The 22,358-nt window shown below is 51.4% G+C and overlaps 8 protein-coding genes across 8 annotated transcripts; 4 read left to right on the plus strand and 4 right to left on the minus strand.

Moving 5' to 3' along the window:
* Positions 1 to 48: 48 nt before the first annotated feature.
* On the minus strand, positions 49 to 972 carry PtrM4_081510 (uncharacterized protein; the record flags this gene model as incomplete). The annotated part of the gene is made up of 7 exons (XM_066106477.1): positions 49 to 53; positions 258 to 459; positions 524 to 600; positions 657 to 683; positions 767 to 777; positions 833 to 860; positions 912 to 972. The coding sequence occupies 7 exons, from the start codon at positions 970 to 972 to the stop codon at positions 49 to 51; spliced, it is 411 nt and encodes a 136-aa protein (XP_065963415.1).
* A 530-nt stretch (positions 973 to 1,502) lies between these two features.
* Positions 1,503 to 2,648, minus strand: PtrM4_081520 (Tymo-45kd-70kd domain containing protein; the record flags this gene model as incomplete). The annotated part of the gene is made up of 1 exon (XM_001941017.1): positions 1,503 to 2,648. The coding sequence occupies one exon, from the start codon at positions 2,646 to 2,648 to the stop codon at positions 1,503 to 1,505; it is 1,146 nt and encodes a 381-aa protein (XP_001941052.1).
* Positions 2,649 to 3,813: 1,165 nt separating this feature from the next.
* Positions 3,814 to 6,793, plus strand: PtrM4_081530 (uncharacterized protein; the record flags this gene model as incomplete). The annotated part of the gene is made up of 3 exons (XM_066106478.1): positions 3,814 to 3,816; positions 3,904 to 5,778; positions 5,828 to 6,793. 3 exons carry the CDS (start codon positions 3,814 to 3,816, stop codon positions 6,791 to 6,793), a joined length of 2,844 nt encoding a protein of 947 aa, XP_065963416.1.
* Positions 6,794 to 10,170: 3,377 nt separating this feature from the next.
* On the plus strand, positions 10,171 to 12,045 carry PtrM4_081540 (PPE-repeat protein; the record flags this gene model as incomplete). The annotated part of the gene is made up of 2 exons (XM_066106479.1): positions 10,171 to 10,765; positions 10,823 to 12,045. 2 exons carry the CDS (start codon positions 10,171 to 10,173, stop codon positions 12,043 to 12,045), a joined length of 1,818 nt encoding a protein of 605 aa, XP_065963417.1.
* Positions 12,046 to 12,327: 282 nt separating this feature from the next.
* On the minus strand, positions 12,328 to 16,614 carry PtrM4_081550 (Dimer-Tnp-hAT multi-domain protein; the record flags this gene model as incomplete). The annotated part of the gene is made up of 2 exons (XM_066106480.1): positions 12,328 to 14,835; positions 15,823 to 16,614. The coding sequence occupies 2 exons, from the start codon at positions 16,612 to 16,614 to the stop codon at positions 12,328 to 12,330; spliced, it is 3,300 nt and encodes a 1,099-aa protein (XP_065963418.1).
* Positions 16,615 to 16,925: 311 nt separating this feature from the next.
* Positions 16,926 to 17,321, minus strand: PtrM4_081560 (uncharacterized protein; the record flags this gene model as incomplete). The annotated part of the gene is made up of 1 exon (XM_001941021.1): positions 16,926 to 17,321. One exon carries the CDS (start codon positions 17,319 to 17,321, stop codon positions 16,926 to 16,928), a length of 396 nt encoding a protein of 131 aa, XP_001941056.1.
* Positions 17,322 to 17,955: 634 nt separating this feature from the next.
* PtrM4_081570 (uncharacterized protein) lies at positions 17,956 to 18,372 on the plus strand (the record flags this gene model as incomplete). The annotated part of the gene is made up of 1 exon (XM_001941022.2): positions 17,956 to 18,372. One exon carries the CDS (start codon positions 17,956 to 17,958, stop codon positions 18,370 to 18,372), a length of 417 nt encoding a protein of 138 aa, XP_001941057.2.
* Positions 18,373 to 19,639: 1,267 nt separating this feature from the next.
* On the plus strand, positions 19,640 to 22,100 carry PtrM4_081580 (glutamate carboxypeptidase 2; the record flags this gene model as incomplete). Its single annotated transcript, XM_001941023.2, has 3 exons — positions 19,640 to 20,558; positions 20,608 to 21,261; positions 21,310 to 22,100. The coding sequence occupies 3 exons, from the start codon at positions 19,640 to 19,642 to the stop codon at positions 22,098 to 22,100; spliced, it is 2,364 nt and encodes a 787-aa protein (XP_001941058.1).
* Between the last annotated feature and the right edge of the window lie 258 nt (positions 22,101 to 22,358).

Raw genomic sequence — 22,358 nt, forward strand, 5'->3', positions numbered from 1 at the left:
GGGTATCATGTTGCTTTTTAGGCCCAAGCCCAGTGTCATTGCAATGTCCTAGGCTACCGTCCGGCCCAGCACAGTTTCCATCTTCAACGCCCATAAGCCGTAAAACCGTGTTTCAGATGCGAAAGAAAAGCCCGTCCCCCCACTCAAGTACAAGAGGGGAACAAAAAGCTTATTTTGTCCGCGACATCGTCTAAGTCGTGAACGCGTCTACTCGTCATCCTCCTCCTCCTCAGCCTCGAGGGTGGTTTGCGCAATACGGTCCAAGTCACGCTGGCCGGATTGTGTGATGCGGCGGCCACCCTTGTCCTCGTCGTGCTCAACGACACCGATCTTCTCAAGCGCCTGCATGACCTTGCGGTCGACGGAACCGGAAGCGTCGACGTGGTGAGAGGGGCGGGAGCCGCGGTTCTTGGTGGAGCCGTGGACCTTGCGGAGACGGCCGATACCGACGGTCTTGCGCTGTTTGCATTTGTCAGTCCATCTTCCCTATATTGCATCTCTTTCAGCGGTAAAGTGAGCGTACCATATAGACGTGACGGGCGACGGCAGCGGCGCGGACGTAGAACCAGTCAATGTCCTGGGGAGGGAGCTCGTTGGAGTCTATTTCAATTGTCAGCCCACAAACAACAACCAGGAAGGGGGAATTGATAACATACGGCTCGTCTTGACAGTGTCAACCCAGCCTGTAGATAAGTGGTCAGCGAACTGAGGTTATCCCCCATTTACGGGATTCAGGCTTCTAACGTCCTTCACCCGCTAGATAGACACGAACCTGGACTTTTTATGTTGTCAGCAAAAGAATCGCAATTGTGTTGCAAACGTCAAAACTTACATGGGCAATTTTCCTTGGCGCTTCAGAACTGTTCATCTAGTCAGTCGCTAGAACTGTGCACTCGGGTTTGGAAACTTACACGCCGCATAGGCTTGTACGAACTTGTGAGACTCAATGTCCTTGACGGTAACACCACCCATTTTGTCGGTATTTTCGAGTTTTCTGGTCGGGAGGACGGTTATGGGTGAGGGCGGTCGGAAGGGCTTGTCGTTGCTGCGATATTCGAAATCAGAAGGTGCGAGCCTATGACACGGAATTTGCGCCCTCGGTGGTGTCTCGCTAAGGAAGATTGGTCGGCCCGGTGCTAGTGGGGCGCTAGTGACATCTGAAGTCGGGCCCACCATCACCATCTGCACTTCGGATGCAGCAACGCCGAACTTGGAGGCTGAACTGGAGAGTCTAAGCGTCATAAGCTCGTGTGCGAGCTTGTCGCGGTGTCATGGAACCGGTGATTCTGACACGAATAATGTTGGAGTCACGACCACGCGTCGAGCGACTATCCGGTCAGTACCGGTTAGCAGCACTGTTTATCTTGAAATCTACGCGCAAGTCCATCAATAGAGCTGAAATCACGAATTTTGTCAAGATTTTAAGGGATCAGAAGCTCAGTTAATTCATAATATTGATTCTATGCGTGCCATATACTGCATCAAACATCCACTACCTTCGTCTACCACGAGCTGATATCAACAACAGTGACCGTGACACTGTTGGCGTTGGCAGGCGGCAGGTTTCCACCACCCATGATCAACAACTTGGTTGGGTCGCTAAGGACACGGAGATGCCTGGTGTATGAGGTCGCTTCAGGTGTGGCAACCTTGATCCAGGGACCCTGTCCAAGACCTCTGTTGATGAAAACCTCCGAGTTGCTGTGTGCGCTGGCGATGATGGTGCCATTGACTCCTCCAAAGCTGCTCCAAGCCACATGAGGAGAACCACTGGGAATCGTGCCATCAGTAGCCTTGAGACTGATACCGGTAGCTTCGCCGAACTTGGTGGGGTCGGAAACAATCTTGTAGTATACGGGGAATTGGTAGGAGTTGGGAATGGCAGGGCCACCACCGTACTCGTAGGTCATGATGTATTGCCCGTTTGGCAGCTCAGCGACAGTGGGCATACCAGGACGGTCGGTGTAGGTAGGGTAAGTCACGTCGTTGACGACGGCGCCCCAAGTCTTCAGATCCGTAGTAGACTGGTGTACCATCTTCTGACCGTAAGTCGCATTTTCGCGTTGGTCGGAGTAGTAGCAGATGAGCGTGTTTTGGTACATCATCAAGAATGGCTCCCACACCGGGGTGAGGCCGTTGTTAGGAACAGCCCTACCGCCCTTTGCGATGTGCGATACAAATTCCCAGGTAACGCCATCGTCTTTTGAGGCGTACAGTTCAATCTCCGTGCTGGAGAGGTCGGTGGGGATCGAGGACCCGGAGATCAGAACGGTACCAGCTGGGTAGCCACCGATAGCCTGTGGCAGAACGTAGAGGGTGGGTTGGTAACGCAGACCAAAGCCGTTTTGCGTATCCTGCACGCGCGAGATCTCCTTCCATGTCAACCCACCGTCGCTAGACTTGTAGATGGGGAAGTAGACAATGGGTGGCTCAGGTGAGTAGTTCTCCCATGTTGCAAGAATGGAGCCGTCACTAAGTTGTGCACTGCGGGCGTAGAGAACACCAGGGTCGGTCCAACCGGCATTGCGTGGCGGCGAGAAGATGACATTGCGGGAGAAAGTCGGCTGTTGTGTCTGGCGTTTAGGATGTGCCGACACCGTGGTGGAGACCACGCTGATCAATGACAGGAACAAGGTAGAGAGACGCATCTTGTTGGATTGAGAAAAGAGCAAGATGATGACGATCAAGCTTGACGGGCAGGGTCGTATATAAGCAAACGCCAACCCAAATACCGTACCTCATCTTACTATTTTACCATGTACCTTTTGCCGGATGCCACCATCATGCCATCCACCCTAGGTATAGTTCGCCATTGCTATTCGAAGCCAGGTCTTTCTCGGAGACAGTCCGTTCACGTCGTGTCACCCTGGCCCACATTCTGTAGTCAGTATCCTTGCTCTCCGCTCAAACATCCTATCCGAATGGCGGGGAATCTCGTGGCCGTGTCCGGAGAAACTGTGGGGGTAAAGATCTGCGCGTCATGCGGGGGAAACGGTGGTTTCTACACCGAGGTATCGGTGCTACTACCCCTAGCCTGCTTGACGAAGTTTATTGCCGAGCCGCGGAGAACAAGCTCGGAACAGATTGGAGGGCGGGTTCCTGAGAACACATGACGCTACAAATCTCGGCATTCCAGGGGCCAAGTCCTTGTAGGTATGCATGATGGGGAAGGTGCATTGTTATGGTGCAGTTGTGGTGGATGGGGTTGGGGGTTAGGGCATGGGAAAGATGAGAGGTGGCTTGGTGCATGACGCACGGCATTTGCGAGGGAAGGCACGAGCGGTGAAACATGACCGCTCGCTACCCCAACACCCACCCGATACGCGACTCGTCTCCAACCTCTAGAGACCCATTGCGCATCTATTGTCCAGTGTCGCGGCGTTCTTATTGAGAGAATCAGTTTGTCATCCTCTTCCTTTGTGTGCGCGTTGAGGCTTGTTTGCCGTAGTTAAGAGTAGGTCATCAGGGGGCCAAAAGTATGGTTGCACACAGAGGCTGCGCATCTCGTTGAACGCATGAAAGCACTCTAGGGGGGCAGAGCAGGTTTAAGAGGACCAGAATGAACGAGGCAGCCTGTGCCTCACATGGGAGATTTGCCCAAGGCTGAAGTTTGCCAATCAGCGATATAGTCGGCGGCCTCATTGATTAGCCTGCAGGAGTGGCAGTGCATGAACTACCGCAGCAGCCATCTTTGATCTTGTCGATAGACAGCTGACTGCAGCCTGGAACGGTCAGGAACTCGGTCAAAAACTCAATCATGCCTGCCTCTTATCCACATCTCAGCTATGCCTGTGACGCCTATACTATGCGAAAATGGTAAGCCATTATGTCTTCCTCAGGCTCAGAAGGAATCGATTGATGTGCGTTCAAGTAGCGTGGATGATGTGGCTGACCGTGTGATAGACTTCCAACATAGCATCCCCATTTCCGATTCGCTCGAACTTGAATCAGCAGTTGAACAACGATTTAAAGACACCCAATACGGGGCGCGACACGCCTCTTCCACAATATGAGAAGACCCAATCAGTGCCTTTCACACTGAATCTTCAGGAAGATGCAAGAAATCCTGGCCAATTTCAGCTAGTCTTCAACATCGGGTCCAAGCCGCAAGCGCCCCACGGAATACCCCTAGGCGAAACAGTAACTCATGGCGTCCTAGGGGTTGATCGAGATGACCCGAAACCCAACACGGAGCGGCCAGTACTCTATCAAACTCAAAAGTCGAGCCCACCTACTACACCAGTGAAAGATCAACAAGGCTGGGCTGATTTGGATCACGTGCCTCCCGAATTCCTCAAGAAAGTCGTACCGGACTGGAACGTGTCGTTCTCGCGGAGCGATTCAGCAGCATCAACACAATCAAAACGCCTTTCCAATATCGGAGCTAAGATCAAGAAAACGGGAAAGGGTTATGTAGTACGGTTATTGAAGCGTTCTGCCGCAGACACCGACCAAATTGCTGAGGTAGACCTGGGTCAACATGCCTTGACCAAACAGGATTTACCCGAACAGGCCCTGGATGAATTGGCGCTTGAACCCCATGAGTTGGGTGACACATGTAAGCCAGCCGAGTTATATGCTCCTTCTGCTCTTCCGTCAGACATCGACATAGAGCATCACTCTGCCCCGGGAACAGAATCAAATAGCGACAGCCAACTAACACGAACTGATGTATTCGAGATTGGTACTTCGAACGAAGATGGCATGCAAAGACCACAACAGTCTCCAACGCCCATACAGGCTCCTCCTGTTGTGCCATCTCCAAGGGTCCTGACAAGGAACAGTTTGGCCAGATACTCTATCGCGGAGGATAGTCTAAGCGATGCGGAGACGTTGATACCAGAAGTTCGTATCCATAATGAACAAACCGATTTCGAGCGTTTCTTCGGAAGTACATCAGTTGTTCCTACAAGATCAGGCTCGGTTTCTAGCATCATGAAAACACCTACACGCGGCTTGTCCATCCGCGCAGTGCATAAGAGGGTGGAGAAAAGGCCACGCTATGGTATGAAGGGTCGGGTAACGAGCCTGGACCTTAGAAGATCAGATGCCCATAAGTCTATCAAGCGTCGCCCTTCCCCAACGATCTTTGCAGAAACTTCCGTGTTGCGAGAGCGCCGGTTGACTCCTACCAAGTCCACCGACTACGATGACAACTTGAAGGCAGACGAATATAGTACCTGGCAACACTCCGTCCGTAACACTGGTGTGGTGAACACCCGGCATCTGCGTCACGTATCTGCAGATGACCTACAAGTGCCAGCGGTTTCGAAAGGAAAACTTCGTTTGCAAACCAATATCCCCCAAGCTAAATCTGCGCAAGTATCGCCCATGACTCGACGGAGGAAATCTCCCAGGATACGTAAATCGATCTCGTCTTCCGCATCGCCAGTCGAACCAGAACATGTGAGAGTTAGCTGTTCACCCGAGTGGACAGAAGTGAATCATTCAGATAAACTCCGCGAAGCTTTGAAGGAGGTCTTGGGTTCAACTATTCCAAAACTCGAAGATGATCATGCAGAAGGAGTAACCCCGAGGCAAACCCTACCAGAGATTATTGAGCCGGTAGAGGACGAACATATTGGTGAAATACCATTACCATCTGAGGTTGAGATACGCTCCGCTCCGACCAACGTTCGTAGTCCGACGTTGTTGTACTGGGGCCTTGCTTTGAGCGCATTGTCTGACAAGGCGTACGAAGGCTTCAAGCTGCTTCGGGACGCGTTCGGCACAGAGCCTCCTGTACCGCGAGGGCACGTTCGTGTCCGGTGGACTTGCGTAAGTGCACCTCTGAATCACTCTCCTATACCTTGCTGACCAACTGCAGTCTTGTGGTGAGTCGCTGTATGATGATTTCATCGAGCAACGACCCAATGCCGCCCGACTTCTGGAAGCCTTCCTTAACCGCCCAAGGGCTCATACTCCTAGGGATCCAAATAGCCAAGGGAGCTCAGCGTCATCAATGGCGTCTATCTTCGAGGCCTCCAGTAGAGCTTCGACATTAGCAACACCAGTATCAGCACACGGCAGTTCAGCCTCGTGGGCTAGAGGCAGTGATCCATCCAAATACAGCCCTTCTCGCACACGTGCCAATAACCCGTTCAGTTTCTCTATGCGCCCATTCGATACGGAATCCTGGTTATTGACATGCGCAAACGAAGGGCGTCTTACACCCAAGATCGTCCACCTCGATGTCAATCAAGGCAGAATCAGAAGCGACAAGGACCTAGCAATGGTGTTACGAGAGCACTACAACCAGCTGAACCACCGATGGTTCAACTGGGCTCGTCTCCGCGGTCTGACAACCATTGAATTCGTTCAATTCGAAATCCACCGCAACCGCTTCGCTGATATCCGTGCCGCGCCGTCCATGCCCCCTAGGTCTGCAACCTCGTCAGCATCAACAGCTGACCCCGAGAAATCCGCAGGACTGTCTCTGCATCCATATTCTTTTGAGCCCAATGACCTGCTCCCGCCAGTGGGTAGCACATATCTAGTCCACCTCTTCAAGCACCCGAACGATTATGACGGCGAGATGATAACGTATTTGCGTAGTCCGAAGCGTCGCGAGCGACTCGAGTTTGGAATGGGTTGGGGTGTCCATCTTGTGGAAGGATTTCTTGCGCAGCGCGTGTGGGCAGTTACGATGGCGATATTTGGGCTCGGTAGCATGGCGTTTGCGATTCTGTGGACGCTGAAGAAGGGAGATGTACAGGGCGCATTCGGTGTCGCGCAATGGGTGCTCGGTATTGCAGTGTTGTTGGTCGGGGGTCTGCAGGCATGGCTGGAGTAATTAGATAGATGAGTGATACCAAGCGCGCTACTTTTGGTTTCTGCTATTGAGGTATTTACTTGGACAGGCTGGGACTGGGAAAGCAAAGATGCTGTGTATTGGGCGTTTGCGTAGAGCTCAGGGTCAAGACACAAGTTCTTTCTGCCTGGCGGTAATTTCAAACTCCGTCACTTGTGATTTTCGTTACTGCGCCCCTTCTTGTCACGCTGTTTGCTGTTTAACTAGTTATATTGTTAGTGCGGAGAAGTCTTCCATCAACACCAATAATAATTCGAAGGCTTCTTGGTCCAGTGGTCAGGACGGCACCGATAATCCGCCTCGAATGTGTCCTCGTTAAGGCCTCCTCATCTACGAGTTGAGATGTGCGGGCCTTGAGAAGGATTCATTCGAGGCTGGCTGTCATGCAGACTGAGGTTCAAATCCTTGAGAGGCCAATTTCTTTTCTTTTTTTAACCCATGTTTTTTTGGCAGTCTTGCTTAGATATTTTTGCAGGGTGAGTGAAAGTAAAGGTTAAATCTTCTATACTCTCTCTCATAGTGATATATTTCTCTATCTCTCTTCTATGCTTTTTTTACTACCTTTGTCTACTACTAAGATGATTGGCATTGATTCATGGCAATGCAATGGCGTGTTTGACGCACACAAAGACAGCAAAAACCTTGTAGAGCACTCAAATCGTGGCATAAGGCAGGATAGGGCACAGGATACCAGTACCCTATCTTTGGCAACGTTAAAGCGTCTTCTTCAGATTCAGCGTTATAGTGAGTTATGTAGAGGGCAAATCCATGTGTCTGCTCCAAGCAGTAGCCTGTATGCGGTGATGGCAGTGTCCCCAAGTAATTTGAGGCGCGCATGTACAAAGTGGGAGTGGAGGCGCGTTTGCTGTGAGACACCTTCGCGTAAATCTCTACAATACCGAGTTTCAAGCATCGTGAGCTTGGAATGCGCGGTGAACGCGGCTTTTGTCTGTTGGCATGGTGGTACATCGTGAAGAAACGCAGTGTGTAGCTGCATTTGCACTAAGTTAATCTGGCATGGACATAGCTATTGCCTGGGATAACTGCAGATAGTGACTTCAGAGTACTCAGTATGCGCTGGAAACGGGTCATTCATGGACACAACATGGTCGATCATCATGCCACGTGCACGTGCTTGCAACTCGAAGTCCTCGCGTAACCCCCACAAGCACCCTAAACCATCGCACACGGTGCCCCCAAAATGCCTCATAGACGTCACACCACCCCCACCCCCACCTTTGCCCTAGTCTAGTAAGTCTCACAAGTTATGCCCGCTATCCTAATAATCTTCTATACGTATCAACTGAGAACCTCTGTATTTATCAAAACAAAACAATAGGCCCATTGGTCCAGTGGTTAAGACGCTCCAGTCAAATACCCACTTCGGTAGCAGTCTCACGGGGGTGGATGGTAGTGCACGCCTACGCTTCGGCGATTACCACCCCTTCTGTTACTGGGTGGGTGGACAACTTGGAGAGACCGAGGTTTAAGCCATTGAGGGGCCATTCTGTTTTCATGTCTTTGTTTTCGGTCAGGAAAGATAGCTTTGATTCTCTCTCTCGCCACTCATGCTTAGCACTTGAGAAAGTGAAGGGGGGCTAGAAAAAAATTAGATAGGGGGATGAGTGCAATTGAAGCCAGCTTCACTGTTGCTACGTGTAACGGGCTGAGCCCTAGGTCACATGACTAGGCCGCTGGCCTAGTCGCTTCCTTCCTTCTATCACTCCTTCCCCCAGCAGCCCGTGCGCCGTGCGCCAACCCAAACAAAGTGGGATGGCCGCCCACTTTCCTCTTCTTCTCTTCATCTCGACTGTAAACAGCATCTGGATTAGGTAGCTGGAATACAGTACCTACAGACCGTTCACACTACGTGTGTGCCATGGCGAGTTTTTCTTGGTGGCCTGAAATCGCTATTTTTAAGTAGATAATCAGAACTTCAATGTCCTATATGTATTACGTAGCCGAGCTATTCTTTCATCAAAACAACATAAGCAAAAGGTCTCTTGGTCTAGTGGTTATGACGCTCACTCAGCCCAGTTGTATAACGTCTGTAAGATGTCGAAAGGCATTCTGACCAGACTTGTTGTACGATGTGGTGGAATTGTGAGAGACCGGCGTTCAAATCGTCGAGAGGCTGATCTTTTTTTTTCTTTTTTGACTTGGTGTAGTGCTAGTTTATGGAAGGAGCACGCTTTTTTTTTCTAGTTGGAGAATACAGCGCTCACACTACGTATGCACTGCATAAGTAATACCTAACCTAGGCAAATACCGACATCTTCAACTCCAAAGACAGTGTCGTATATACATGCAGTGGGGATGCTTCAGTGCGCTCGTATTGGTGGTACGATGTTTCATGCAGTTTGAAACAAGCTTATGCACGAGCCGGACCACGTGGAACGGATACTATGCAACTAATATGCATATGTGGGGGATGTACAACGGTTGCGCACAGGCGGCAACTGTCGAGCTGGAGAAATGCTCGGTAATTTTTCCCAAGGATCGATGCATGGTTTGGTGTTGATGTGCGACAGGGAGCACAGGGTGGAATAGGCCGGACCTGGAGTTTGGGTGGATCCCGCTTTATGGTTCTCCCACACCAAACATGATCAGTGACATGCTGCCCAACTACTACGCGCATTAATACCGGCCTTCTAGTTCATTAACTATACATTGCTGTACCCACGCAATCCGACCTACACATTCCACAGATACCAGGATATGTCGCTCAACAGCGAAAACGAAGGGTTCGACGGCCTCGATTCGCGAAACGAGAGTTCAGAGCTTTCGAGATATATCTATGAACGCCATATTTCACTCTGTGCCCCACTCGCCATGTCGCTTCATACATAAATACCTCCAATCGGCACTATACCGAGACTACCTGCGCGTATGATGAATACGGCCGACACGAGTCGGGCGCTTCACATTGCGAAGTATTCCCGAAGCGGCGTTTCGATACTGCAGATACGGAACATCCAGTACCCTGACAATGTCGCTTGTCTCTTCAATCCCGAGAATAAGGTAATTCAAACATACCGCTATGTGTGCTTGGATCTGCATGCGGCAGGAACCATCCGTTCCAGGCTCTCCTTATACGAATCGCTTAGTGGCATGACCAGAGACCGGGCAGCAGCTATTGACTGTATAAATAGGGCTCCTGAAGCCTCGAAGAAGGACACCATCGCTACAGTTCGCTCTTTGGTTCTTTACCAGTCCTTTCTTTTCCTACCTACTTTCATTCTATCGTCACTTCACTGTGTGAAGCAGGCAGACACTCTTTCAAAAACAACAACGATACACATTCGCTTCCATCGAACAGCTTCAGTCTTTTGATCGGCAATCCGAGTTACGACTTTGAGATGTACAAGACTCTCTCCTCTCTCGGCGCCATCGCGGCCTTAGCAGCCACCGCCACCGCCCACGGCACTGTAACGGGCGTCACCATCAACAACCAGTTCATGACAGGCTTCAAGCTCGACTTCTACTACCTCAAGAAGAACAATGGTCAGATCCCCGAACACATCGGCTGGTATGCCGAAGACACCGACAACGGCTTCGTTGGACCCAGCGACTACGGCAGCCCAGACATCATCTGCCATAAGAACGCCAGTCCGGATCTTAGCTCTGACAAACTTGCCAAGGTTGAGGCTGGTGGCACTATAACCTTCGATTGGACTCAGTGGCCCCAGTCTCACGTGGGTCCTCTCCTTACCTATGTTGCTTCTTACACTGGCGACATCAGCGCAGTCAAGAAGGAGACTCTAGAATGGGTAAAGATCGACGAGGCCGGCTATGAGGGCGGCCAGTGGGCTGCAATCAAGATGATCAGTCAGAACAACTCTTGGCCTGTCACTGTGCCCAAGAATCTCGCTCCCGGCAAGTACGTCTTCCGCCATGAGGCTATCGCCCTGCATAGTGCTGGCCAGGCCAATGGTGCGCAGAACTACCCACAATGTAAGTCATGCAAGGGCATAATAGAAGAGAACCTGGAAGGCTAACTCAGACATTCAGGCCTGAACATCGAAGTCACTGGCAGCGGAACTGAGAAGCCAAAGGGCGTTGTCGGCACCAAGCTATACACTGCCACCGATCCCGGAATTCTCTTCAACGTTTACACTCAGAGCATTAACTACAAGATCCCCGGTCCTCCTCTGTTTGGATCAGGTAGCTCCGGCAGCTCTGGCTCCAGCTCCGGTTCCGGTTCGCCTAAACCAAGTCCTTCCCCGCCGGCCGCCGGCCCTTTCACTCACGAGAAGCCCGCCGTGACTCCCACTCCTGCTTCTCAGAACGGAGGTTCTTCTACCAACAATGGCAAAACTCCCAAGGGCAACTCTGGCGCACCCTCCAACGGCAAAGGCGGCGCTAAGGGCAATGCTGGCACCCCCTCTAACGGTAACGGCGCTCCTTCCAACGGCAATGGCGGTACCCCTACAAACGGTGGAACTCCTACAAGCGGTGACAATGGCGACGAGCCTTCTTACAGCGGCAACGGCGGCAACCCCTGGGGTGGTAACGGTGGCAACCCATTTGGTGGCTCACCTCCCAGCGGCTTTCCTGGTTTCCCCAGTGGCTTCCCCGGCGGCGTACCTCCCAACGGCGGCGGCTTTCCTTTCCCCAGCGGCGCTTCTTTCCCCGGTGGTTTCCCAGGCGGTGCTCCTCCCAACGGCGCTCCTTTCCCCGACGGTTTCCCCGGCGGTAAACCTTGCCCGAGCGATGCTCCCTCAAACGGTGGAAAGGCTCCTTCCAGCGGCGGCAAGCCCCCATCGAACGGTGCTCCCAGCAACAACAAACCCACCCCAGGCTCCGGTTCAACTCCTCCTAAAGGCTCTTCTCCCGGAAAGAACACTCCTTCCAACGGTGCTCCCGCCAACGGTGCTCCCGCCAGCGGCTCATCTTCCGACTCAAACAACCCGTTCCAAGGCGGTTTCAGTTTCCCTGATGGCAGGCCGGCCAACGATGGCAATCCTAATGCTGGTACCCCTACCAACGGTAAGGGTCAGGCTGCCTCTCCTTCTCCTACGCCTGCTGTCGCCGCGTCTGGCAAAGATGGTGCTTCTTCTGGTACTGGTTCGTCTTCCTCTTCCGGCACCGGTAGTGCAGCTCCCTCGGGTGGTAGTGGCTTGCCCAAGACCTTCACTGTGGATGAGTTCATCAAGTGGCTGGAGAAGGTTGCTGGACAAACTGATGATGGCAAGAAGAGACGACGACACGCAAGGGCTTTCAGTGGGTTCTAGAGGATCGAGACTCTGATGGATGGGTTACGAGGGCTGGTGTGTAAGATAGAATGTCTGGGCAGGAAGGTGTGATGAGATGCGGGATGAGAACATGGTCGTTTGCACAGATGTCAATGAGCAAGCTGAGCGAGCTCAGCCAATTGGCTTGCTCAGCCAATTGAGCGGAGGCCAGCAGCTCGCTCGGCTCGCTCGGATTGGCTGAAACAGGGCTGTCAGCTCGCTCGGCTTGATGGGCTCAGTCCCGATTAGGAAAGTTATATAGAAACCTTGGTGTTGAGTTTCTCAGCTAATATCCCACTTATGTACACCGTATTTCGCGTCCATCTCCTCATCGCTGATAGCCTCCTTTACAGGCACCTCACCACTGCCAAATCCAGCTCTTATCCATCGTCGATCGCACTGTATTGCTGCTAGAAGTTGCGGAGAAATGCTGCGCCGACGGGGCTCGAGGAGGTCACCCAGCTCGCTGAATAAGCGCTCACACTCACAGCTTGAGCCTGGGATTGATAGCATGTCGATAGCAAATTTGCTAAGGCTGGGGTAGCGATCGCGGAGTCCTACCCAGTATTTTATAGGGTCGACGCCCTCGCTAGCGATCGGTTCGCTGCGTTTCCAAGCCTCATATTCATCCTCCTCGTTCTCCGTAAGCCCTGCAGGCTCAATAAAGCTGTTGATAGCGTCGTCTATATCATTGTGCCTGACTTTGGGGCGTAAGCGCGGCTTCGGTAAGCTTTTGTACTCCGCCCACAAATGTTGAAACTTGCGGTTGCTGCTCTCTAGCCAATCAGGCTTATCCGCCCACGCTGCGTCAAGGTAGCTTTTGTAGCGAGGATGAAGGATTGTAGCAGCATAGTAAGCTGGCGAGAGGTCGAGCTTGTTGTAGTACTCGCGGGCTTTAACTAGGGCAGCGCGGAGGTTGATAGCAAGGTGGTCTTCGGGTGACTCTGTATGCTCATCGTGAATGACGTCTTCATAGCTTTGCAAGCGGTCCTCATAGACTCCAAGTAAGTATTCAAATACTGGAATAACCTCAGCGATTGCTCCAAAAGCACCGCTTTTGCCGCGGCCTTCAAGCCGTTTTGTAGCTTGTTTCAGTGGCCTGAGCACATCAATATACTCAGCAATCACCTGCCAGTCATGGGCATTGATCCCATCAGACCTCATCCAATCCGGCGCTGCAGGCAGCTTGTTGTTACGACTTCGGGCGTACGCGTCTTCAGTTTCAATCTTCTGAATATGGTAGTTGGCGTACCCATTAACCGCTAATTGCAACTCAACAGCGCGCTCAAAACACGAAACGTAAGAGTTCCAGCGAGTAACAACTGGCTTGACGGGCTCCTTGATTTTGTGCTGTTCTGTTGGCGCGTTGACAGGCTGGTCCCTAATAGCGAGCTTCTGATACTTCTCAAAAAGAGCGTACTGTTGTGGTGTTTTGATGTAGTTGATAACCGCGAGAAGCACTCCTAATGGTCCATCGCCTCGCCAAGTAGCCATGTTCTCAGCTTCGTTCACGCGCTCAGTCTCCTCGTTATCGTAGGACTCTTTCTCCTCACCCCAGAGTAGCATCTGGCCAATGAGATTAAGCGTATGAGGACCGCAGCGAAGGCGACGCTCGGTAGCGCTGAAGCCCATCTGCAAGGCGAGAGTGTTGATCGTGGTGTTGTTGTTATGTGCGTTGTCGAGGACGAAGTAACCGAGCTTGCCCACAGTGATTTCGAACTGCTTGAATATTGCCATCACGACCTCAGCCATGGCCTCGCCGGTGTGGGCACCTGTCAGTTGTGGGAGCGCAATAGGCAAGTCCCTGAGCTCGCCAGAGCTATCAACGTAGTGGGCGACGATACCTAAGTAACCGCGCTTGCCACCTTTTGTCGTCCATCCGTCAAAGCTTATATGGACTTTGCTCATTGATTCTGAAAGGCTTGCGACAACCTTTGGTAACAGGTAGTTGTACAGGCGTATAACGTATCGTGAGACGCTGTTATGAGATGCCCACAGGGCTCGTTCTGCCTCTACGCTAGCTAATTGTATCATATTGCGAAAAGACGATGATTCGAATTGTGAGAGTGGGAGGTTGTTTTCGACGAGCCAGGTGACGGCCGCAAGCCTAAACTCTTGTATATTGAAGTTGGTAAGCTCGTTGGCAACAGCCTGAGAGCAGCCCTTCTGAAGGGCGCGTTCGAGGAGAGTTTCTTTCCGAGGAGCGACGGTAGTGCGCTTACTTGGAGGCTTCAAGCCATGACCTTTCTTGTCTTCTCCGAGATGACGTGCTGGCGCTGATGGAGACTGCGAGACGTCATGTATGCCACGGCCAACAGTAGTGAACTTGTGCTTATAGCAATAGTGGCAGATCCACGTGACTTTTGCGACGTTGCTGCGCAAGGCGATGCGATAGCCATGGCTGTATACCCAGCTTGCTCGGTTCGAAAGTGATGTGGGCGGCTTGCAGTGCTTTGGGTAGCGACTCCAATTAAAGCCGTCGTATTTGTCCTCTACCCATACGAAACCCTCGTCGACAGCCTCGCTAGCTGCTCCTGAAGCTGCAACAGTGGCATGCTCGCTGCCCTCAGGTGGTGGGATGATTGTCTCTTCGGCGCGCGACTCTCGGAGGGTCGCTTCAAAATTTGGTGCTTGTGGCGCGGCGACGAGAGCTTGACGCGGCGACGAGAGCTTGACGCGGCGACGAGAGCTTGACGCGGCGACAGCGGTGGAGGAGGTGGAGATGGTGAGAATGGCCGAGTATCGACTAGCACAGGTTGGCTGGCAGTCCCGCGATGACGCGCTGCGACTCTAGGGCGCTTCGAAGTTGTCGCGATTTCTAGAGCATTAACGCGTGTTCTTTTTGCTGGCATTATAGCAACGGCGAGGTAGATAATAGCTGCAAATAGAGACGCGTTGATGGAGTATAGGTGAGTGTGGTGGGTGATAAGTAGTAAGTGAAGTGTCGCAGAAGGAGAATATTGTTGCCAGGCCGTTAGCCGGAAATTTAGTAGCTTATTTGCTAGAAATATAGCAAAAAAGAGTGTATTTTAGGTTATAACTAGGTTTCGAACTTACGCACTACACCTAAAAATCATCGTGAGATTGCCCCTCCACCAAGTCCTTCAGCCCCAAGTTTCCAACCGCCCCATCCAACCAAGCTAAGCAAGCTGACTGAGCGAGCGCCTATCCCTAAGCTCGCTCGGCTTGCAAGCGCGCACTGCGCGCTCAGCTCATTCGGCTTGGTCAAAACGTCCAAGCCGAGCGAGCTGAGCGAGCCGGCTCGCTCGTTGACAAGTATGGTCGTTTGAGACGGCTCGATGGAATTCTTCTGTGTATATATATAACATTCTTTGATGTAGCATAGCAAACCACATTCGTTTGATCATCTTAGGGTTTGAGAACTTTTATGGGTGTATGTAATGTCTTTTGGTATGTTCTATAGGTTATTGAGTGGGCGATCTGCGACTAACTAGTATCGAGTGTCTTCCTAGGTGAGATAACTTCTGATTTGTTAGTGCGATGTGATGGCAGGATATCGGAAATAAGTGTAGGCCAGAGCACATACAAGACTCCAGCTACTTCACGCAAGAGCACAGTTCAGAGAAAGTAGAGTTAAGTCAGTCTTGATTCGGAAGATACGGGGTAGACCATCTATATGGTTGCCGATGGGGTATCATCAAAGACCCAGTGCAGCAAAGACACAGCAAACGCAATCTACCCAAAACCCGGTGTCTTACACATCGGAACAAACAAATAGATACCGAATATAATCAATCGTTAACAGCACCCACTCACATCCGCAACATCCCACTGATTCTCCACCCTAAACCCATCCCACCACCACTTCGCAAGCACCGCACCCCACCGATTCAAGCATTCCTCCCACTTGCAATACGTAAGCTCAAGCAAAGGATCGGCCTTCAGCATCGCCATGATCAATAGGTGCCGTCCCCTAAACTCAGCCGCTTGGTTGTCCCCAAACATGCCGTCAAGGTGGTGGTACCGCGCTCCCGGCACGCGTACCATGTGTGTCCAAAACGTATCCTGGAGACAGTTGTGGAGTCCAGATATAGCTAGAAGGGGGGTGATCAAGAAGTGGGGCTCCCAGCTGTTGATGCAGATGCGGATTTGGCTGGCTAGGTACTCTGCGGGTATGTTGTCTAGGGAGAGAGCGACGGTTTCGAGGGTTGGGGTGTAGATGGCGTCGAAGACTGCCAAGGCGACTGCGGTGTCGATGCTTATAGCGGTGTTGCCTGCGAAGAGGGCGGAGTCGACGTTGAAGATCTCGAGGAGGTCGATGTACAATAGGTAGGCCGGTGACAGGTAGGGGTTGATGTCTTGGACGATGAGCACATCGGCTGGGTTGCCGCATACGCAGGAGGTTTGTACGTCGCCGGCTTGCGTGTATTGTGCGGTGAGGCAACTACGGCACATGTAGTGGTTGCAGCCTCGAATGGCGTAGAGTGGTCCGGGGTGGGCAAAAGGAAATTCGGGAAGGTTCTGCAACTTGGTAATGCAGCCGTGACATTGCTGTGGGGGGTTGAGGATGTCGCTCTGCTGCTCGCGTGACAGTGTGGTATTCTCCATGTTTGGAGGTTGGGGGGGGGGAGGCATGTGGTTGAGCTCGGGAGTTGCGTTGATTATGGGAATATATGGCCAGGAGAAGAATGTCTTGAGTAGTAGGCAGGCACGGAGGATCCGCGCCTTGGCGGTGGGAAGGGCTTGTCGGTTCGTTCGGGGGTGGGGTAAGGGTGAAAGAAGAGGCGGGCGAGTGCGGGAAAAGAAAGGTCTTGATCTTGAAGAAAACACAGGGGAACTGGCTACTACCACTGCTGTGCGCGAACTGTGCTTCGCGGACCGTCACTCAAGTGAGCGGTAAGGCAGCCAGCAGTAGCAACTCAATTCCCCTCCGTCTGGTCGCGCTTCTCGGCCCACCAGATGGCGTCAAGCTCCTTCTCTTCGTCGAACGCCGCCTCAATCTTGCTCTTGTATCGCTCCAGCGCACGCTGGACACGAACAACTTCCTTGACGCACTCGTGGAGAAGCTTGTACTTGATATCCTTGAGAAATTGCTCGTTCAGGTCCAGCGATTGCTCAGCGAAGAAGGCAGTGCGAGTACACTCCTTCAGAGAGATGAGGCGGTGGCATTGGCGGAACCAACCCTTGGTAGCCTTCTGGGCGAGCTTTTCTTGCTTTCGGCACTCGACGCGGAGAAACCAAAGATTAAAAGCACGACCGTACATAACAATTCTTGGCGCAACTGTGGTGCTCGTATTTTCGGTAGCGGAAGACATCTCTATTCGTATTGTAGTTTGCTGAATTTGGGGGCGTCTAGTGTGTTGTGTTGTAAGTAGTTGGTGTCGAGGTGAGCGAGGTGGAGGGAAGGTCAATATGTAGTGCGGATTAGCGCGCCTTGAAAATTGACGCTTCGCCTCACATTTGCTAGAATCGGAGCAAACAGGTTGAAGAGCCGCAGAACACATTGTTCAGAATACGTCGGGAAAAAAAACTACGAGCATTAGTGGAATACAATAGCATACTTACCTGTGCTGTCAATGCAATGGAACTAAATTTCAGTTCAAGATGCAGCAAGTCATACCTTTCACAACGTTCCCTACGTTGAAATACATGCCCTGTGATCATGCTGAGCCCATAATGGCCCATAAAGGATAATATAGAGGACAAGCCTGGAGCTCCGCATCACCACTATTAGGCAATGCAAGACACTCCAGGTGTCGCCAAGTAAACAGCTCGACCCACTTTGGAAAGATTGAGTCCCAATTACACTTGATGTCATTGAAAGGTCTATAGTTCTCTAGGACCGCATCCAGATCTACGGCCTCGTCAGCCATGTCGATACTAAATCGAGAGAGCTCGTTGTGAGGGTACGTTTACATTTAGGAAAAGGCGCTGACCGAGGCAGTGAAGATGTATCTCAAGCTTATCAGGCATGGTCAACATCTTGTGCTTATTCTTTATCTCGCGAAAAAAGCCACACACAATAAGGTTGAGAGAAAGGTTAGCCTGAAGAGACTGTTCAGTACTCTTAGCAATGCCTGCACAGAAACCATAAAGGACGAGGGAATCCAGCAGCTGATCGGCATGCATGCTGTAAATGTGCTGCGAGGTAACTCCTGCATGTACACCGATGAAGACGACCAAATTGTTCATAATCTTGTGCTGCTCGCGGATCTCGTTAATATGCTCTTGGGAGTAGAAGCCATTGTCGAGGTGGATTCATTTTGCAAGAGGAGCAAGTGGTCTGAAGCCAACATTCTGGTTGCATTCGAGAACAGAACATGGAACAGCATCATTGTTCTTGATCTCACAGTAAGATTCCAGTAAACAGTTGCGACAATGAAAGTCTTCGCTCTCAAGCATGATAGATCACAAAGCAGAAAGATCATGAATTGAGAAGTCATGCATTTGTCGCCAGTGACGCCCATGAGTAGAGGAGCTTCGAATGTGGAATGATACATGTCGGTTGGTCGTTTGATATGCTATGAGTTTCGGACTCAAATGTATCTGTGGATGTGTAGAGAAATGGGTAGACTTACAAAGAGATTTATATGCATTAATAGAGGCCATCAACCCGATATGATAGTCGGCATTAATGACTGGATACATAACCCAATGGCCACTGTGCATAATTCACGATATAGCCCCTTAAAAAGTAGCGCAATGCGAAAAGAGGCAAATTATGACTGTGTTACTCTGACGATCTTGTGTATTGGAGTGTCAACTTATTCGAAAGTTCCAGAGGGGTAATCGCAGAACCAAGGACCATGAGGCTTTCTAAATGGAGAAGAGTGGAACTCTACATTCAGCTTGGCTAGAAAGAACATGATAGGATCGCTCTGGATGCCTTGTGTGGGATGAGGTCGTGGAATGTGGCAGGCTTTTTACTTTTTTGTTGCCCCTCTCAGCTTCCATACTGCTTGAGGCACAGCTATGACTATGTAATGCAAATCTCAGGTTCAAAATCGAAATAAACGAAGAATCGGAGAGAGTGAGTGAGGACGGTTGTTTCTTGAAGGGGGCGATACATTGTGTGGAGAGATGGAACATGATGGATTGCTCAACGAGAGGAAATACGGGGATATGGCAAGCTAGAGATGCGTAAAATCATCTGAAGGAAGTCAATGAGATAAGAATCATGCAGATATAGAACTCCAAGCATGTGCGCGGTGTCGAAGGCATTGGTTTGGCTTGTTCGGATGGGGCGAGGGATGGGTTATTCTTTGCGCAGACTGGGTCCCTACCTCGTAAGTTAAAAGAGTAGTAACTTGGATACCGAAAGACAGGTCAAAGATCATGCGACGACAATTAACAGCCACCTAACTAAGACGCGAGATGGAATGACGTTCGATTTGGCACATCATTTTTGTGGTTCTTCCCGCCCCTGACACGGCAGACGGCATACGCGCTAACGTAACCGACGCGAATCTGATAAGATACCGCGGCTTCTGTGACGACATCGGACCGAGCCCGCACCTCATAGCTCAAGCTATCCGGCCTTGTCTGTCAGTTCAAGTGCCTCTGGTTAGGCATCTGTCAGATTACTATTAGTTCGCATATGCAGCTCCTGGCGAGTAACGAGAAACCATCAACCATGGCCGACGAAAGAACGCCGCTGATCCAGCGCGTCGACGTGAGACCTCATCGCGACCGTTATCCACATCATCGCCTGCGGTTCTTTTGCACCACACTCTTGAGCGCAACGATAATTGCCGGTGGATTTGCTGCAGTCTACATCTTCAGTTTTGCGCCATCAAGTCAAGAACAAGCATCTCCCATATCGCGGTTCTCCCTACCGTCGTCCTTGTCTACATTACAGATACCGGAAGGATGGGCGCGCAAGACAGCCCTAGATTTCGACCTTTTACAGAGTACCCTCCTTGAGACACCCAACGCAGCAAAGGCAGAAGAATGGAGCAAGTACTACACCAGTGGGCCGCATCTTGCGGGAAAGAATCTCAGCCAGGCGCTGTGGACCAGGGAACGATGGCAAGAATGGGGCGTCGCAAGCGACATTGTCGATTATGAAGTGTACATCAACTACCCCAAAGGCCATCGACTAGCTTTGATGCAGTCATCTGGAAATAGCGATGGACAGGAGAAGAACGGCGTTCAATGGGCGATCAAGTACGAAGCGCGACTGGAAGAAGACGTGCTGGACGAAGATAAGTCCAGCCAACTTGCAGACCGCGTGCCTACTTTCCACGGATACAGCGCTTCAGGCAATGTCACAGCACCATACGTCTTCGTCAACTATGGAACATACAGGGACTTTGAAGAACTCCAGACTGCCGATGTCACCCTCAAGGGCAAGATAGCATTGGCCAAGTATGGTGGTGTATTCCGTGGTCTAAAGGTCAAGCGCGCTCAAGAGCTGGGCATGGTTGGTGTAGTAATGTACTCAGACCCTGGTGATGATGGCGAAGTCACCGAGAAGAATGGAATGGCGACATATCCCGATGGACCAGCCAGAGAGCCTAGCAGTGTCCAGCGAGGCAGCGTTCAGTTCTTGAGTAAGATATCATTGATAAATACATCTATGCTCATGCTAACAAACTACAGGCTTCGCGCCAGGTGATCCAACAACACCAGGATATCCTTCGAAACCCGGCTGCCCTCGTCAACCCGTTGACCACGCCATGCCCCACATCCCTTCGTTACCCATATCCTACCTTGACGCCCTTCCTCTCCTCCGGGCACTCAATGGCCACGGCCCGAAAGCATCTTCTTTCGATAAACACTGGCATGGTGGTGGCTTGGACTACAAGGGTGTGGATTACAATATCGGACCGTCACCAGACGATCTTGTCCTGAACCTGGTCAATGAACAAGAATATGTCACCACGCCATTATGGAACGTGATAGGAATCATCAACGGTACCCTCGCGGATGAGGTAGTTGTTTTGGGTAACCACAGAGACGCCTGGATCGCTGGTGGTGCCGGCGATCCCAATAGCGGCTCTGCAGCGCTTAATGAGGTTATCCGAAGTTTCGGTGTTGCTATGCAGGCGGGTTGGAAGCCCATGAGAACGATTGTTTTCGCGAGCTGGGACGGCGAAGAGTATGGCCTGGTTGGAAGCACCGAGTGGGTCGAGGAATACTTACCTTGGCTTTCTGCATCCACTGTTGCATATTTGAATGTCGATGTTGGCTCAGTCGGGGCGGCTTTCAAGCTCTCGGCCGCACCGTTGTTAAGTAGGGTAGTCGAGGAAACCGGTAAGCATACTGTTCTCTCCTAAGTAGTGAGTCACTAACATCTTCCAGTCAAAATAGTCCCGTCCCCCAACCAAACCTTACCCGGACAATCAGTGTACGATACATGGGACAAGCAAATCGAAACCATGGGCTCTGGCAGCGACTTCACTGCCTTCCAAGACTTTGCCGGCATCTCATCCATCGACATGGGCTTCGGTGGTGACTCCAAGTCCGCGGTGTACCACTACCACAGCAACTATGATTCTTTCGACTGGATGAAGAACTACGGCGATGCGAATTTTGAATACCACGCTACCATAGCCAAGGTCTGGGCTCTTCTCGCCGCAAAGCTCATCGAGACACCTGTTTTGCAGCTCAACGCTACAGACTATGCGCTTGGCCTCCAAAACTACGTGCAGGCTGTCAAGCATAGCGCTCGCACCAGTCCCGTAAACAAAGACCTTTCCATCTGGCAACCCCTGGACGTAGCAGTATCCCACTTCATCTCTGCATCCGCCGCACACGAAGACAATGCAGCCTCTCTTACCGAGCAATTCGCCAACATTGGCGACATACCTTGGTGGCAGCCTTGGAAGAGAGTCCAACTTTACCTCGCCATCCGCGCCATCAACACAAAGTACAAGTACCTCGAGCGCAAATTCTTGTTCCCTGAGGGCCTGGATGGAAGGTCATGGTTCAAGCATGTCGTCTTCGCTCCTGGAAAGTGGACTGGATATGCCGGCGCCACCTTCCCTGGCATCGTCGAAGCCTTCGAGGAGGGCGATGAAGCAGCAGCTAAGAGATGGGTGTCGATAGTCAGCAGGGCCATTGACGGTGCTGCAGACTGGTTGGAAGAGTAAGCAGGGACGTACACAGTGTCCAATATTCAGTGTATATCAGATTCAATGTATTGTGTTGAGGTATACAAGGTGTTCGTGATGACGTTATGTGTGACTGTGCTGGCGCCGTGAGGTATTCCAAGTGGGTGATTAGAAGACAGTGATGCTGGGGTACATGGCATAGCATGAAGTATCACAGTGCATAATTATGGCAAGGTCACTAAGGCAATAGTATGTTGGAAGGGCAGGTATCATTATTGCACAAAAGAATCTATGTCC

This window comes from Pyrenophora tritici-repentis, chromosome 3, assembly GCF_003171515.1.
Source record: "Pyrenophora tritici-repentis strain M4 chromosome 3, whole genome shotgun sequence".
Classification (NCBI taxonomy): Eukaryota; Fungi; Ascomycota; class Dothideomycetes; order Pleosporales; family Pleosporaceae; genus Pyrenophora; species Pyrenophora tritici-repentis.